Source organism: Salvelinus namaycush, chromosome 21 (assembly GCF_016432855.1).
Source record: "Salvelinus namaycush isolate Seneca chromosome 21, SaNama_1.0, whole genome shotgun sequence".
In the NCBI taxonomy this organism is placed as follows: Eukaryota; Metazoa; Chordata; class Actinopteri; order Salmoniformes; family Salmonidae; genus Salvelinus; species Salvelinus namaycush.
This window is the reverse complement of record NC_052327.1, coordinates 26,442,882-26,457,397: the sequence shown is the minus strand read 5'-3', so window position 1 is coordinate 26,457,397 and position 14,516 is coordinate 26,442,882. Positions and strand designations below refer to the sequence as shown.

Sequence of the window (14,516 nt, the reverse complement as noted above, 5' to 3'; positions counted from 1 at the left end):
TACACTGGATTTAACAGAATGGTTGAATATACAGAAAACATAATACAACATAAAAGGCTCATCCATCTGTAACGACTGTCTACATTTAGGATAGGTATTTCTCAAACAGCCTCTTGTGGATATGACAAGGAAAAGACAAATAGATGGTAATGGCAAGGTTCGTAGTACTCATGAACAGCGGGTTTCACACTGAAAAAAATCCTTCAATCTACACAAGTCCAAAAAGGGCAAACCCAGTCTGTTCTTGCCATTTCTACACGTAAAAATTAAAGATAAAACAAAATGTTCCATTTCGATGAACAATGCATCAAAATGTGTTGAGGGTACAGAGAGTGCAGAGCCATTGGAAAGTATTCAGACCCCTTGACTTTTCCCACATTTTATTACGTTACAGTTTGATTCTAAAGTGGATTTAATAAAAGTCCTCAGCAATCTACACACAATAACCAATAATGACAAGGCAAAAACAGGTTTTTAGACATTTTTCAAATGTATTAAAAATAAAAAACAGAAATACCCTATTTACATAAGTATTCAGACCCTTTGCTATGAGACTCAAAATTGAGCTCAGGTGAATCCTGTTTCCATTTATCATTCTTGAGATGTTTCTACAACTTGGAGTCCACCTGTGGTAAATTCAATTTATTGGACATGATTTGGAAAGGGGCACACCTGTCTATATAAGGTCCCACAGTTGACAGTGCATGTCAGAGCAAAAACCAAGCCATAAGGTTGAAGTAATTGTCCATAGAGCTCAGAGACAGGATTGTATCGAGACAAAGATCTGGGGAAGGGTACCAAAAAAATGTCTGCAGCATTGAAGGGTCCCAAGAACACCTTAAATGGAATAAATTTGGTACCCCAATACTCTTCCTAGAGCTGGCCACCCAACCAAACTGAGCAATCAGGGGAGAAGGGCCTTCGTCAGGGAGGTGACCAAGAACCCGATGGTCACTGACAGAGCCCTAGAGTTCCTCTGTGGAGATGGGAGAACCTTCCAGATGGACAACCGTCCAGATGGACAACCAACTCTGCAGCACTCCACCAATCAGGCCTTTATGGTAGACTGGCCAGACGGAAGCCACTCCTCAGTAAAAGGCACACGATAGCCTGCTTGGAGTTTGCCAAAAGGCACCTTAAGGACTCTCAGACCATGAGAAACAAGATTCTCTGGTCTGATGAAACCAAGATTGAACTCTTTGTCCTGAATGCCAAGCATCACGTCTGGAGGAAACTTGGCACCATCCCTACGGCGAGGCATGGTGGTGGCGGCAGCATACTGTGGGATGTTTTTCAGCGGCAGTGACTAGTATACTAGTCAGGATCGAGGCAAAGATGAAATAGAGCAAAGTACAGAGATCCTTGATGAAAACCTGCTCCAGAGCGATCAGGACCTAAGACTGAGGCGAAGGTTCCCCTTCCAACAGAACAACGACCTTAAGCACACAGCCAAGACAACGCAGGAGTGGCTTCGGGAAAAGTCTCTGAATGTCCTTGAGTGGCTTTGCCAGAGCCCGGACTTGAACCTGATCAAACATCTCTGGAGAGACCTGAAAATAGCTGTGCAGCGACGCTCCCCATCCAACCTGACAGAACTTGAGAGGATCTGCAGAGAAGAATGGGAGAAACTCCCTAAATATAAGTGTGCCAAGCTTGTAGCATCATACCCAAGAAGAGGGTCTGAATACTTTGTAAATGCAATATTAAAATTTTTCATTTTTTATAAATTAGCAAACATTTTTGCTTTGTCATTATGGGGTAATCTGTGTAGATTGAGGAGGGGAAAAAACGATGTAATCAATTTTAGAATAAGGCTGTAACCTAACAAAATGTGGAAAAGGTCAAGGGGTCTGAATACTTTCCGATGGCTCTGTACATCATGCTCACATCTCTTGAACAACAGCTCTGCTCCCCTCAGCACATCAACGAAACTCACTGCACTTTGTTCTAACTGTGTGGGAGCAGAACAGGGAAGTGAAGGGGCTCCATCATTGGGCGCCAAGCACAGAACTAGTGATTGACCAGGCCCTGAAGCATCATCACCAGGCGCCGGGCTCTCTTGCTGAGAGGACTGTGTGGGTCTGACTGCAGGAACTGGAACAGCTTCTGTCGGACCTGGGACAGCACCGCACTCATGTGGTCCCTCGTCACCGGATCACCATGGTCCAGGTTCATCACAGCATCCTCCAAGTAACTGATACAGACAGAGAGAAGGTTAGCAAAGATAAATTAGATATATATATATACACACACCGTGGGCTTTTAGAAGACTCGAATTGTACCATTTTAGCCAATAGTGTTATTGGCTTGCATGTCCCGACAAAGTTGCCCTAATTACCTTGCAGCCGATGGCAAAGATTTGAATGGCTTGATTAAAACAGTAAACGCAGTAGAGTGACTCTGATCGCCCAGCAGCACTGTCCTGTTACCCAATCCAGTGGCTCAACCCAAATGCATCGCATCAGATTGTTCCAATTTTACATCTGCAGACCTAATCCAAAGCATTTAAAACCTCTAAGCACACTTCTCTCAATGGTAATCTTGGGGCTTAAGAGCCATTAACCCTCCCAACGCTCAAAGGGACCAATTTCCCTCTAATTTCAGCAAAGCCCTACATTTATATATATCACATACCTTGGACAACAGCCCAATCAGGTCTCTTCTCTACTGAGACTGATATGCCCTTAAAAGCCCTTGCAAAGTTACACTGACAGTCCTTAAATTTTGAGGGCAAAATAAGTTTATACAACAGATATTTCGTACCATGCATTAAAAAAGGCATGGAATGTTTGAAAAAGGCCCTTCATATGTACAGCCTCAGCTACAGATTCAGTCCCACAGATGGTGTAGAACTCTCAACAGCTGGCCAGTATCAGGCTGATAGTTTAGGGTGCCATTCAAACTGGATTAAGACTGATCATTTGAGCTCTTAAAGAGCAGTAAAGGGACTTGGCAGTGCATTGTCTGGACATGTTTTCATATTCATAGGCCTGTCATGTTCCTATTACACACATTTTTTACGTGGTCTAAATGCATAAAAAGCAGTAGAGCTGCAGTTTGATAAAGCTCAACATGGAGGAAATGTGACTAAGGTTGGTCAATCAGTATATTCCTTGAGGGAGGCTTGTAAAAGAGAGCACAAACCTGATTAAGAGCAAACGCGTTCTTAAACACATCCACGGTGTGTTTAAGAATTAAAATGAATGTGTTTTGATATTAAGAACACCTGCTCTTTCCATGACAGACTGACCAGGTGAAAGCTATGATCCAGTATTGATGTAATTTGTTAAATCCACTTCAATCAGTGTAGATGAAGGGGAGACAGGTTAAAGGATATTTAAGCCTTGAGACAATTGAGACATGGATTGTGTATGTGTGCCATTCAGAGGGTAAATGGGCAAGACAAAAAATGTAAGTGCCTTTGAACAGGGTATGGTAGTAGGTGCCAGGTGCACCAGTTTGCGTCTAGAACGCTGCTGGGTTTTTCACGATCAACAGTTTCCTATGTTTCCAGCCTACTTATGACATGCTCCTGTGGGTGTGCATGCGTACCTGATCTTGAGCTCAGAGCGTGTGGCCAGGTTAGTGGACAGCTGCTGTATGAGGGACAGCAGCACTGGCTGGATGAGGGGGCAGGGATGCTGGCCAAACACCTGCTGGGAGTCGATGGTCTCGCACACATACAGAACCAGGTTCAGGTCAGAGGCTGACAGGGCCTATAGAGGAGGGGGGTTGGAGGAGAAGAGAGATCAGACGCCACAGGTATCTTTAAATGATGCCCTCTGACATCCACCACGCATTGGACAGGACAGGCTGTGAGCCTGGGATGGGTGGAGGTGTATCAGGGAGGCAGAGGGGAGCAGGACTCTCACCTGTTGGAAGGCCTGGTTGAGCTGTCCCTGCTGCAGCAGCTGCAGGATGCTGGCTTGCTGGGCCTGGTAGTCCAGGTGTGCGGTGGGGACAGGCGTGCCTGCAGCAGAGCGCATGGCCTGCATGATGCTGGAGTTCACAGCTGCCTGCTGCTCCTTCATGGCCATACTCACCTCACCCTTCACAATGCGCTGCACCTGGGTCAGGATCGAGTCCTGCAAGCTGGACACAGGACCGAACCGGCACCGTTATATACCCAAGGTACACTATCAAAACATTGAAATGGTCGAAAATGTGTAAATTCCTAAACATACATTTTTTAAACACTTTTAAAAAGTTATTCAGTCCAACCTAAAAATCTATAAACTCAAGTGCCATGAAATTAATTGCATCGCAAACTGTGGTTCAATCTAATTTATGTACTGAAATTAAGCCAGGATTAAGGTGTTTGTTCCTGCTCAACCAATCCATTACACAGCCACTCAATATGGCAACCCAAACTGCTTGCTAAGGCATCTGTTTGTGATGTCTGATCAATCTCTAGTTGCTTTACCAATCACTAATACAAAAATAAAAGAAATTGAGCTTTCTGTTGGGCGTTGGTTGGACTTACTTTCCCACCGTCATGTGGAGCTGATGCTGGACCTCAGAGCGGACACTTGCTGTGATGGTGGTGGCCAGCTGATCCGTTGAGTTCTGGAACGTGTCAATCATCTGTTGCAGCTGGCCAATCATAGGATCCCGTGCTTCCTGCTCATGCTGCTTCTTGTTCTTCACATGGGTCTCCAGTTGCTGGATATCTACAGAGGAAAACAAACATACTCAGTACAACACAAAGATCTGTCAGGCATATTCAGATGTGCTGTTAGCATAATATAAAATCAGCTGAATAAACAAATATTTACAACGCATACAATGCCCACTGCTCTTCTTGAAATAAACATATGATAAATGCAAAAAGCTAAAAATGAGGCTAAGTTCTTGACCTTGCTCTCGTGGTACTGCATAAAGCTAAGAAACAGCCTGGAGTAGAAATGCTGAGGGTTAACAGTTGGTAATAGGATTGTCTTACACTCATGGGTGCCCTGCTTGAAGCTCTCATTGATCTGCTGGAACATAGACTGGCAGCCCCTCTCAAACACAGGCAGCACAATGCCCTGGAAAGCATCCTTGTAGGCAGCCTGGATAGGCCCCTGCATTGCCTCGGCAGCTGCACGGCCAATAGCATCTGTGGTGTTCTGCACAGGAAGGGATAGAGGGATAAAGATGAATGCTTCAGGTCATTTTTATGTGTGCATTTTGACTGAAGACTGAATAAGAGAGTACTGAATAAGTGAGCCTTAACAACTTTACATTCCCAGATCCAATGACCAACCTAGGCTCTAGAGCAGAGGTTACCAAACTTTGTCCCACGACCCCATTTTAATATGTGAGAGCCGTGGAAGGAAAGACATGTGTTCCTGAGAGTCTTAGCTTTCAGAAAATTGGGTCATTACAGCTTATAGCATCAACCGTTCAAAAGTTAACCAAATTTATATGGAAAAAAACAGAACCCCTAATAGCATATATCCAAGGTTACTCACGTGACCGCTGTTCTATGAACTAAGCGGCGTATTATAATTTATTTTCAATCCCAAGCTTGGGAAATGCTGCTCTAGAGACCATGATGATCTGAAAGTTGCCACTAACCTTTGACTTCACAACTTTGCTAACGTTCTCCTTCAGTGCTGCCTCCACAGCAGTCAGCTTAGCAGCAATGGTGTTACTCATCTGGGCAGTGACAGGCTCCAGGCTCTTGGTGATAGCTGTGAAGTAAGTCCAAACAGTTACCTCTCAGTGATTTTACACAGTGAAACACATATTTGATAAAAAAACAGAATATGTTATAGGAAAAATGAAGGAAGTGTACTAACTGGGAGGAACAGTCTTCTTCATCTCCTCTCGGAGAGTCTTGTCCAGACGATTACAAAGGGTGTTACTGAGAGTTTGACCCAGCTGCTGCGAGAGATGCTCCTGGAGCTGCTGGTTACGGCTGTGTCCCTCTGCTAGGATTCTCTCCATTCTCCTCTCTGAGAATCAACGCCGGGTCAAGGATCAGACACAGAGGAACTTGTGTGGTGGGTTGATGCAACAAAATAATGGTAAGCACCTTTTTAGAAGACAAAAGGTTCTTGGTTCATTTGAAATTAAATCCATTTAAACCACAATATTTGCATTCATAACACTGCCCTATATATTGCAGTGATCATGGTTGGACAGTGTCCCGATTTTAATACCTTCCTACCGTTCCTGTGCGAATTCCTATAGCGGACGCTAGATAAATGCTAACAAGCGAGATCAAAAATAAAAACAGATTACAATAACAGACCCTCCAGCTCAAAGTCGCACAACTATCTCAAAAGGTTTGCTGCAAAGCAAAAAACAAATATTAGACAGCAAGGATCTTGATCCTGGAGGGGATTGAGTGTCTCTGCTGTAACCAAGAAAGCTTGATCTTACAAGCTAGCAAGTTAGCCAACCAAATGCATAGCTGGAGCCTTGAGCTGGAAAGAATGTATTAGATAGTTACACTTATAGTTATAAAATATTTAGCTGGCAGTAATGAATTTCAAGTGTGACTTGATCACCCCTATTGAGCTGGACAACATTAGATCGTCATGAAAGCTTCCGTTTGCTCCTTGTCGTGTGCTCTTTGTAAACAAAGCAGCTGCTTTGGGGAACGGCTTCTCATTTACAATGTTCTATGTTACCAGAAAAATGTGTAATTTGTAACATCCCAGTTGTTAGGATACGTTCGTGCTCCTGCTGGCTGACCATGACGTGCTCTACGTGGGCTATGACAGAGCTCTGCACGGCATCCATGTGGCCCGTCACTCTCTGAAGCAGCTCCAGCTGACTCTGATGGAGCTCCGCTATCTCCCTCTGCTGGTTACGGAGCAAAATCAGGAGCTCTTCCAGCACCTCTGGGTTCATCTGCTACAGGTCACATCAGATGACAGAGAGGAAAGTTTATTTATTTCACCTTTATTTAACCAGGTGGGCCAGTTGAGAACAAGTTCTCATTTACAACTGAGACCTGGCCAAGATAAAGCAAAGCAGTGCGACACAAACACAGAGTTACACATGGGATAAACAAACGTACAGTCAATAACACAATAGAAAAATCTATATACAGTGTGTGCAAATGAGGTAAGATTAAGGAGGTAAGGCAATAAATAGGCCATAGAGGCGAAATATTTACAATTTAGCAATTAAACACTGGAGTGATAGATGTGTAGAAGATGAATGTGCAAGTAGAGATACTGGGGTGCAAAGGAGAAAAAAAAAATATAATATGGGGATGAGGTAGTTGGGTGGGCTATTTACAGATGGGCTATGTACAGGTGCAATGATCGGTAAGCAGCTCTGATAGCTGATGCTTAAAGTTTGTGAGGGAAATATAAGTCTCCAGCTTCAGTGATTTTTGCAGTTTGTTCCAGTCATTGGCAGCAGAGAACTTCAAAAGTCCATGACGTCTAAGCAAACCAGGTATACTGTATAATCTACTTATCCCATGTGGATCAGTTGGTAGAGCATAGCGCTTGCAATGCCAGAGTTGTGGGTTCGACTCCCACGGGGAAACAGTGCAAAAAATAATTAAAATGTATGCACTCACTACTGTAAGTCGCTCTGGATAAGCGCGTCTGCTAAATGACAAATGTAAACAAATGGTATTGCTGAAAATACACATAATGGGTGTACATCCTGGTGCCAGCGACATAATCACAACTCAAACAACTATGATCACTTACCTGATGATGCTGCTCAGGCTGCCTGGACTGAGAGGCATGAGATGCATCCCTGAAAAGAGAGAAGGCAGAGGGGCCATTAGACATTGAAGTAAAATAACAGAAAAAGTTTACCATGACTGCTATCACCCACCCGTCATCTTTTTTACTCTTCCTCTTTAGTTTAGGGGAGCCTCTGGGAGAACTCTTCCACTCCTTCACTGGCAGTCTTTGAGACGACCTGGCTCCACAGTTCCCTGAAGACGACTCTAGACTGGCCACCTCATCGTCATGGTCACTGTTACAGGAAATCAAAACAAGAGGTACAGGATAAGTGCCCACAGTTGGTAATAAGCAAGACTAAGGCATGGGTACAAAAAACCCTACAGGTTTAGGATGAACATTGAAGGTGCTACACATAGGATTTTTTTGTTGTAGAAATTTTGCATTGTAATTGCAAACAAAACCCATAATATATCTGCCACTAATAGTGGAATGATGGTGTTTCACAGTATTACTTACTCGCCAGTGTTGTGATTGGATGTGATATTCGCCTATTGATTTCTCCTGCCGGAGTGGCATCTGTTGTCAAAATGGGAAAGCTGTTCTGACTTTGTGGCTGTGTTATCTAGTGGAAATTGCTAATTTCCTGGTTGCAAAAATTCTACACTATTCGCTCAATTTCAGTTTGTGAGAAAACAAGCAGTTTAGTCAATCATTGTACCATCTAAATCGCTGTGAAATATAGTTTCAATAAGAAAAAAATATTGTTTTTACAACTTCTTGAAGCTGATCAAAACTTCAAACAGTGGTTTTGGTCCACCAGCTTCAAATTAGGGCTGACACCATTCAGTCGACTGGTCGATTGTTTGGTCGATCGAGATTTAGTTGAGCAGTAGCAAATAAAAAAAATCATGGTGTACAAGACACCTGTCTGACTCGTGCCTGTCTGAGTGGAATGATCCATTGTTGAGGCCATGGGCCTGGCACAGTCCATCAGTCTAAGACATTTGCTACAGAAATTGTATATAGTTATATTATGTAAGAACAATGGTGCAGAACAAAAAGAATATTATTTGATAACAAATGTGCTTTCTCCCACATTAGATAGTGCTCGTTGTCCACGGTTCTGAAACTCATTAGTGCGCTGTTGAATGGGCACCTTTCCCAAGACCATGTTGCTATGGGCATAATAGCAACGTTGACCAGCATATTGGTGTTGAGAACAATGCGGCGGAATTAGGAGATGAGAAAACAACACTTTCCTTAATTGTCTAAGAAAAGTGAGGAAACCCAACTTAATTAGGTATATAATCAATAGCCTGTTATATAGCCAGGCACATTTAAGTCATCCATATAGATAGATCTATCTGTGTTCTTTATTTCTTGTTATATATATATATATTTTTTTAGGTATTTACATTCTTTTTTTTTTTTAAACTGCATTGTTGGTTAGGGCTTGCAAGTAAGCATTTCATTGAATGTCTACACCTGTTGTATTCGGTGCATGTGACAAATAAAATTTGATATCTACAGAAATAAGACAAATCCTGCTTCTGTTGAATGTTTGTTTAGTAGCCTACTGATTCCGTGAGCACCAAGCCTCAGGCAACCACAACGGACAAACAATTACACAAATTCGTCTGTTTTTAATCTTCGCTATGCTGTAATACAGGCTTTACACTTTTTTCTCTCGTTAGACCAGCCTTTCCCCCCCCCCAGAAATAATACCAGTGTATTAACACGTTTACAAATTGTCCGAAATATTCTATTTATAATAAGAGCAACCCTCCTTTTAATTAATCTCCTTAGTGTTATTATTACTATTATGATGATCATCATAATAATAACAACGAGTAATGTCATTATCATTAGCAGGCTTAGTAAAGCCACCATCGAGCTGTAGGCTTAAGAGCGCATCCTGTTTAATCTTAAAACCAATACTTAGGCCTATATTTCAATACTTATATTAGGCTACTGTATCAATCAATCATTATTTTTCTTGATCTCCAGTATTTTCAACAACTAGTCAAATTTATTCCACACGTGACTTCTTTACCTCCTGAGCAACAAGTAAACATTCCCATGTTTCGAGTTTGTCACTTCCTCTGCATCCATTTTGCGGTCAGATGAGTTACGGTGTTTAGAGCCTGTTAAAACCAATTTATTGATGTGACTATGATATGCTATAGAGCAGGCCCTATTGGTCTCATGCATGTGTCACGTAAAGACAGCAAGGGTTGAGGGAATAGGGAATGTTATTCCTAAACAAATGAGGGATTTCGGTAACATAACATTTCAGTCAGAAATGGCTGCCATTATGTTGCAGTTTCAGCAACACAGACAGCGCAATACACACTGTTGATGTTCTATGGTGGTCATTGCAGCTGGGAGAAGAGACAACGGGTGCTAGTCACAAAGTCACTCGCTGTTTTTTTAACACAGCAAGTATGAGTCAGGCCCAGCACAATCAAATCAATTGCAGTCGGACTCCCTCCAGTCATTTGTGTGTCTTAATTATTTCCTCAAACAGTTTATTTAAAGCATCAAACAAGTTCAGCATATAGTGGATTTGATTAAAACACTTACAGTGCAGTCAAAGTATTCAGACCCCTTCTCCACATTCTGTGAATTAAATAAAATGTTCCTCAATCAATCTACACACAACACCCCATAATGACAAAGTGAAAGCATGCATATATTTTTTTATATATTTGCACATGTATTAATAAGTAGCTGACTAGCTATTTATTTTCATGAACTGAAGTTCAATTTCAATAGGCAAACAACAAGTGGCTACCTAGCTAATACTTACAAGGATTCCTAAATCATTGCTATGAATAGTAAAAATGACTGCAGTTTCTACTGGTCATTGTTTTCAGGCTGGTTGTATTGGTGCCATCTAGGTACCAAGCTAAAGCTAGCTAGCTAACCAAGAAGTTGCGGTCAAACAAATAATGCTTTATTACCAACGCGGTATAGTAAACACATCATTCGTGGCCGGTGTTTGCAGACTTTTTTGTACAGCTTTGACAGTGCTACTGATAGTAGTGGTGGCGCTTGGCTTGCACGTGCAAATTCAGAACCCACAACATTCTATAATAAAACTGTGTTATTTGACATGTCTTTTTTGACACGCAAAGACCCAAACGGTGTTCCATAGTATATGTCGTGAAGCTAATAGCAGTGACACTATTACTGTAACTCCGATAGGGCAACATGTGTACCGGTGCTCGACCAGTCGGCGAAAGACAACATCACCCACAACAGAGAACGGTTGATTGTCAAGGGGAATGAATTACATTATATTGGCATTAATGGATTAAGCCTTTGAGTTGTCTCGCTGAAGTTCTTACTCTTTTAAATGACTGCTAGACTTGTTGACTGCTCGGTCCACACAGCAGACATTGTGGGCTAGGTTAGGAAAGCGGTGTTAGATCAAAATTTATGTCATGTACCTACATTATATAGGTATGCACATCAGCTTTGAAATCGGTTTTGCACATCGGCATTAAACTAGACAGACATCGGGCCGATACCGATGAAAAAAATAAATAAAAAAATCCTCAATAGTGGTTGAGATGACCTCTGGGAGCCAACTCCAAAGAGACCACATTCAAGTCCCCCATCCCCCACTCATACAAATGTAGGAAATGGTTACCCCTGCTGCTGTCTCTGACTCCACACCCACCCCCGCCCGGCCATCTAGAGGTGTGAAGAGGCCAGCCCAGAAGCGGAGGAGGGCCAATGCACCAGCGGGAACTAACAGAGGGAGAGGACTGTTGGAACACTGTGCTATAGGATGATGTGGAGCCACTCCCACCAACATTTCAACCTAAAAAGGCAGCCAGGATCTCAACTGGATGTGACTGGAAAGTACAGCCCCTTCATCTTTGTGTGTAAACTTACATTTTTAATTACCATAGAATTTCTGTATGCTCTCTATAGTTATGTATCAATTAACCAATTCAGCCACATTTGTGCAAACTCGTGAGGGACACCTGGGAGACTTCATACTAAATATTATGTAGCTCACACACGGTTGCCCTGTTGTGGACAACATCTAAATTACCCCCAGCTTCCTCTCTCAATGTATGGCCTTTCTTTTGCATTTCAAAGACAACACATCAAAAAACATATTCATATATATTTTTAAATTTTACCAGATCTGTGGTGTTATATTCTCCTACATTGATTTCACATCTCCACAAACTTCAAAGTATTTCCTTTCAAATAGTATCAAGAATATGCATATCCTTGCTTCAGGTCCTGAGTAACAGGTAGTTATTTGGGTATGTCATTTTAGGCAGAAATTGAGATTAAGGGTCCTATCCAGAAGAGGTTTTAACCCTAAAAACAATAGAAATACCTTAATTACATAAGTATTCAGACCATTTGCTATGAGAATCAAATGTTATTTGTCACATACACATGGTTAGCAGATGTTAATGCGAGTGTAGCGAAATGCTTGTGCTTCTAGTTCTGACCGTGCAGTAATAGCTAACAAGCAAGCTAACAATTTAACAACAACTACCTTAAACACAAGTGTAAAGGAATGAAAAAGAATATGTACATATAAATACATTGATGAGCGATGGCCGTGCGGCATAGGCAAGATGCAGTAGATGGTACAGAGTACAGTATATACATATGAGATGAGTAATGTAGGGTATGTAAACATTATATAAAGAGGCATTGCTTAAAGTGACTAGTGATCCATTTATTACATCCAATTTTACATCGTCTCTCGGGTCCCAGCTTTGATGCACCTGTACTGACCTCGCCTTCTGGATGATAACGGGGTGAACAGGCAGTGGCTCGGGTGGTTATTGTCCTTGATGATCTTTTTGGCTTTCCTGTGACATCGGGTGGTGTAGGTGTCCTGGAGGGCAGGTAGTTTGCCCCCGGTGATGCGTTGTGCAGACCTCACTACCCTCTGGAGAGCCTTACGGTTGCGGGCGGAGCAGTTGTCGTGCCAGCCCAACAGGATGCTCTCGATTGTGCATCTGTAAAGGTTTGTGAGTGTTTTTGGTGACAAGCCAAATTTCTCCAGCCTCCAGAGGTTGAAGAGGCGCTGTTGCACCTTCTTCACCACACGGTCTGTGTGGGACGACCATTTCAGTTTGTCCGTGATGTGTACGCCAAGGAACTTAAAACTTTCCACCTTCACTACTGACTCGATGTGGATAGGGGGGTGCTCCCTCTGCTGTTTCCTGAAGTACACCATCTCCTTTGTTTGTTTTTTTACATTGAGTGTGAGGTTATTTTCCTGACCCCAGACTCCAAGGGCCCTCACCTCCTCCCTGTAGGCAGTCTCGTCGTTGTTGGTAATCATGCCCACTACTGTTGTGTCGTCTGCAAACTTGATGATTGAGTTGGAGGCGTGCATTGCCACGCAGTCATGGGTGAACAGGGAGTACAGTAGAGGGCTGAGAACGCACCCTTGTGTGGCCCCAGTGTTGAGGAGCAGCGGGATGGAGATGTTTCCTACCCTCACCACCTAGGGGCAGCCCGTCAAGAAGTCCAGGACCCAGTTGCACAGAGCGGGGTTGAGACCCTGGGTCTCGAGCTAAATGATGAGTTGAGGGTACTATGGTGTTAAATGCTGAGCTGTAGTCGATGAACAGCATTCTTATATAGGTATTCCTCTTGTCCAGATGGGTTAGGGCAGTGTGCAGTGTGGTTGCGTCGTCTGCAGACCTATTGGGGCGGTAAGCAAATTGAAGTGGGTCTAGGGTGTCGGCGATGTGATCCTTGACTAGTCTCTCAAAGCACTTCGTGATGACGGAAGTGAGTGCTACGGGACGATAGTCGTTTAGCTCAGTTACCTTTGCTTTCTTGGGTACAGGAACAATGGTAGACATCTTGAAGCATGTGGGAACAGCAGACTGGGATAGGGATTGATTGAATATGTCCGTAAACACACCAGCCAGCTGGTCTGCGCATGCTCTGAGGACAGGGCTAGGGGTGCCGTCTGGGCCGGCAGCCTTCCGAGGGTTAACACGTTTAAATGTTTTACTTACGTTGGCTGCGGTGAAGGAGAGCCCGCAGGTTTTGGTAGCAGGCCGTGTCAGTGGCACTGTATTGTCCTCAAAGTGAGAAAAGAAATTGTTTAGTTTGACTGGGAGCAAGACGATGTCCGCGACGGGGCGGGTTTTCTATTTGGAATCCGTGATTGACTGTAGACCCTGCCACATACGTCTCGTGTCTGAGCCATTGAATTGCGACTTTACTTTGTCTCCATACTGACGCTTAGCTTGTTTGATTGCCTTGCGGATGGAACAACACCGATGCACTTGCTAATAAACTGGCTCACAAAATTAGCATATACATCAATGTTGTTGTCTAAGGCTATCCGGAACATATCCCAGTCCACGTGATAGAAGAAATCTTGAAGCGTGGGGTCAGATTGGTTAGACCAGCTTTGAACAGACCTGAGCACGGGCGTTTCCTGTTTTAGTTTCTGTCTATAGGCTGGGAGCAATAAAATGGAGCCGTGGTCAGATTTGCCGAAAGGAGGGCGAGGGAGGACTTTGTATGCGTCGCAGAAGTTAGAGTAGCAATGATCCAGAATGCTGCCAGCCTGCGTCGCGCATTCGATAAGCGGATAAAATTTAGGGAGCCTTGTTCTCAGATTAGCTTTGTTAAAAACCCCAGCTACAATAAATGCAGCCTCAGGATATGTGGTTTCCAGTTTACATAGAGTCCAATGAAGTTCTTTCAGGGCCGTCGAGGTGTCTGCTGGGGGGGGGGGACATACACGGCTGTGATTGTAATTGAAGAGAATTCTCTTGGTAGATAATGCGGTTGGCATTTGATTGTAAGGAATTCTAGGTCAGGTGAACAAAAGGACTTGAGTTCCTGTATGTTGTTATGATC

At 43.2% G+C, this 14,516-nt stretch overlaps 1 protein-coding gene across 1 annotated transcript in view; it reads right to left on the bottom strand.

The window, feature by feature from the left end:
* Positions 1-1,777: 1,777 nt before the first annotated feature.
* Positions 1,778-14,516, bottom strand: part of LOC120066252 (enhancer of mRNA-decapping protein 4-like) — a 45,244-nt gene continuing 32,505 nt past the window's right edge. Inside the window, exons 20-29 of the mRNA XM_039017500.1 lie at positions 7,792-7,935; positions 7,662-7,710; positions 6,663-6,846; positions 5,784-5,939; positions 5,560-5,675; positions 4,943-5,108; positions 4,484-4,670; positions 3,873-4,092; positions 3,553-3,716; positions 1,778-2,194 (exon numbers count right to left, since the gene is read on the bottom strand). Coding sequence (XP_038873428.1) covers positions 2,011-2,194; positions 3,553-3,716; positions 3,873-4,092; positions 4,484-4,670; positions 4,943-5,108; positions 5,560-5,675; positions 5,784-5,939; positions 6,663-6,846; positions 7,662-7,710; positions 7,792-7,935 — 1,570 coding nt within the window. The 3' untranslated portion in view covers positions 1,778-2,010. The remainder of the gene's footprint in view (positions 2,195-3,552; positions 3,717-3,872; positions 4,093-4,483; positions 4,671-4,942; positions 5,109-5,559; positions 5,676-5,783; positions 5,940-6,662; positions 6,847-7,661; positions 7,711-7,791; positions 7,936-14,516) is intronic.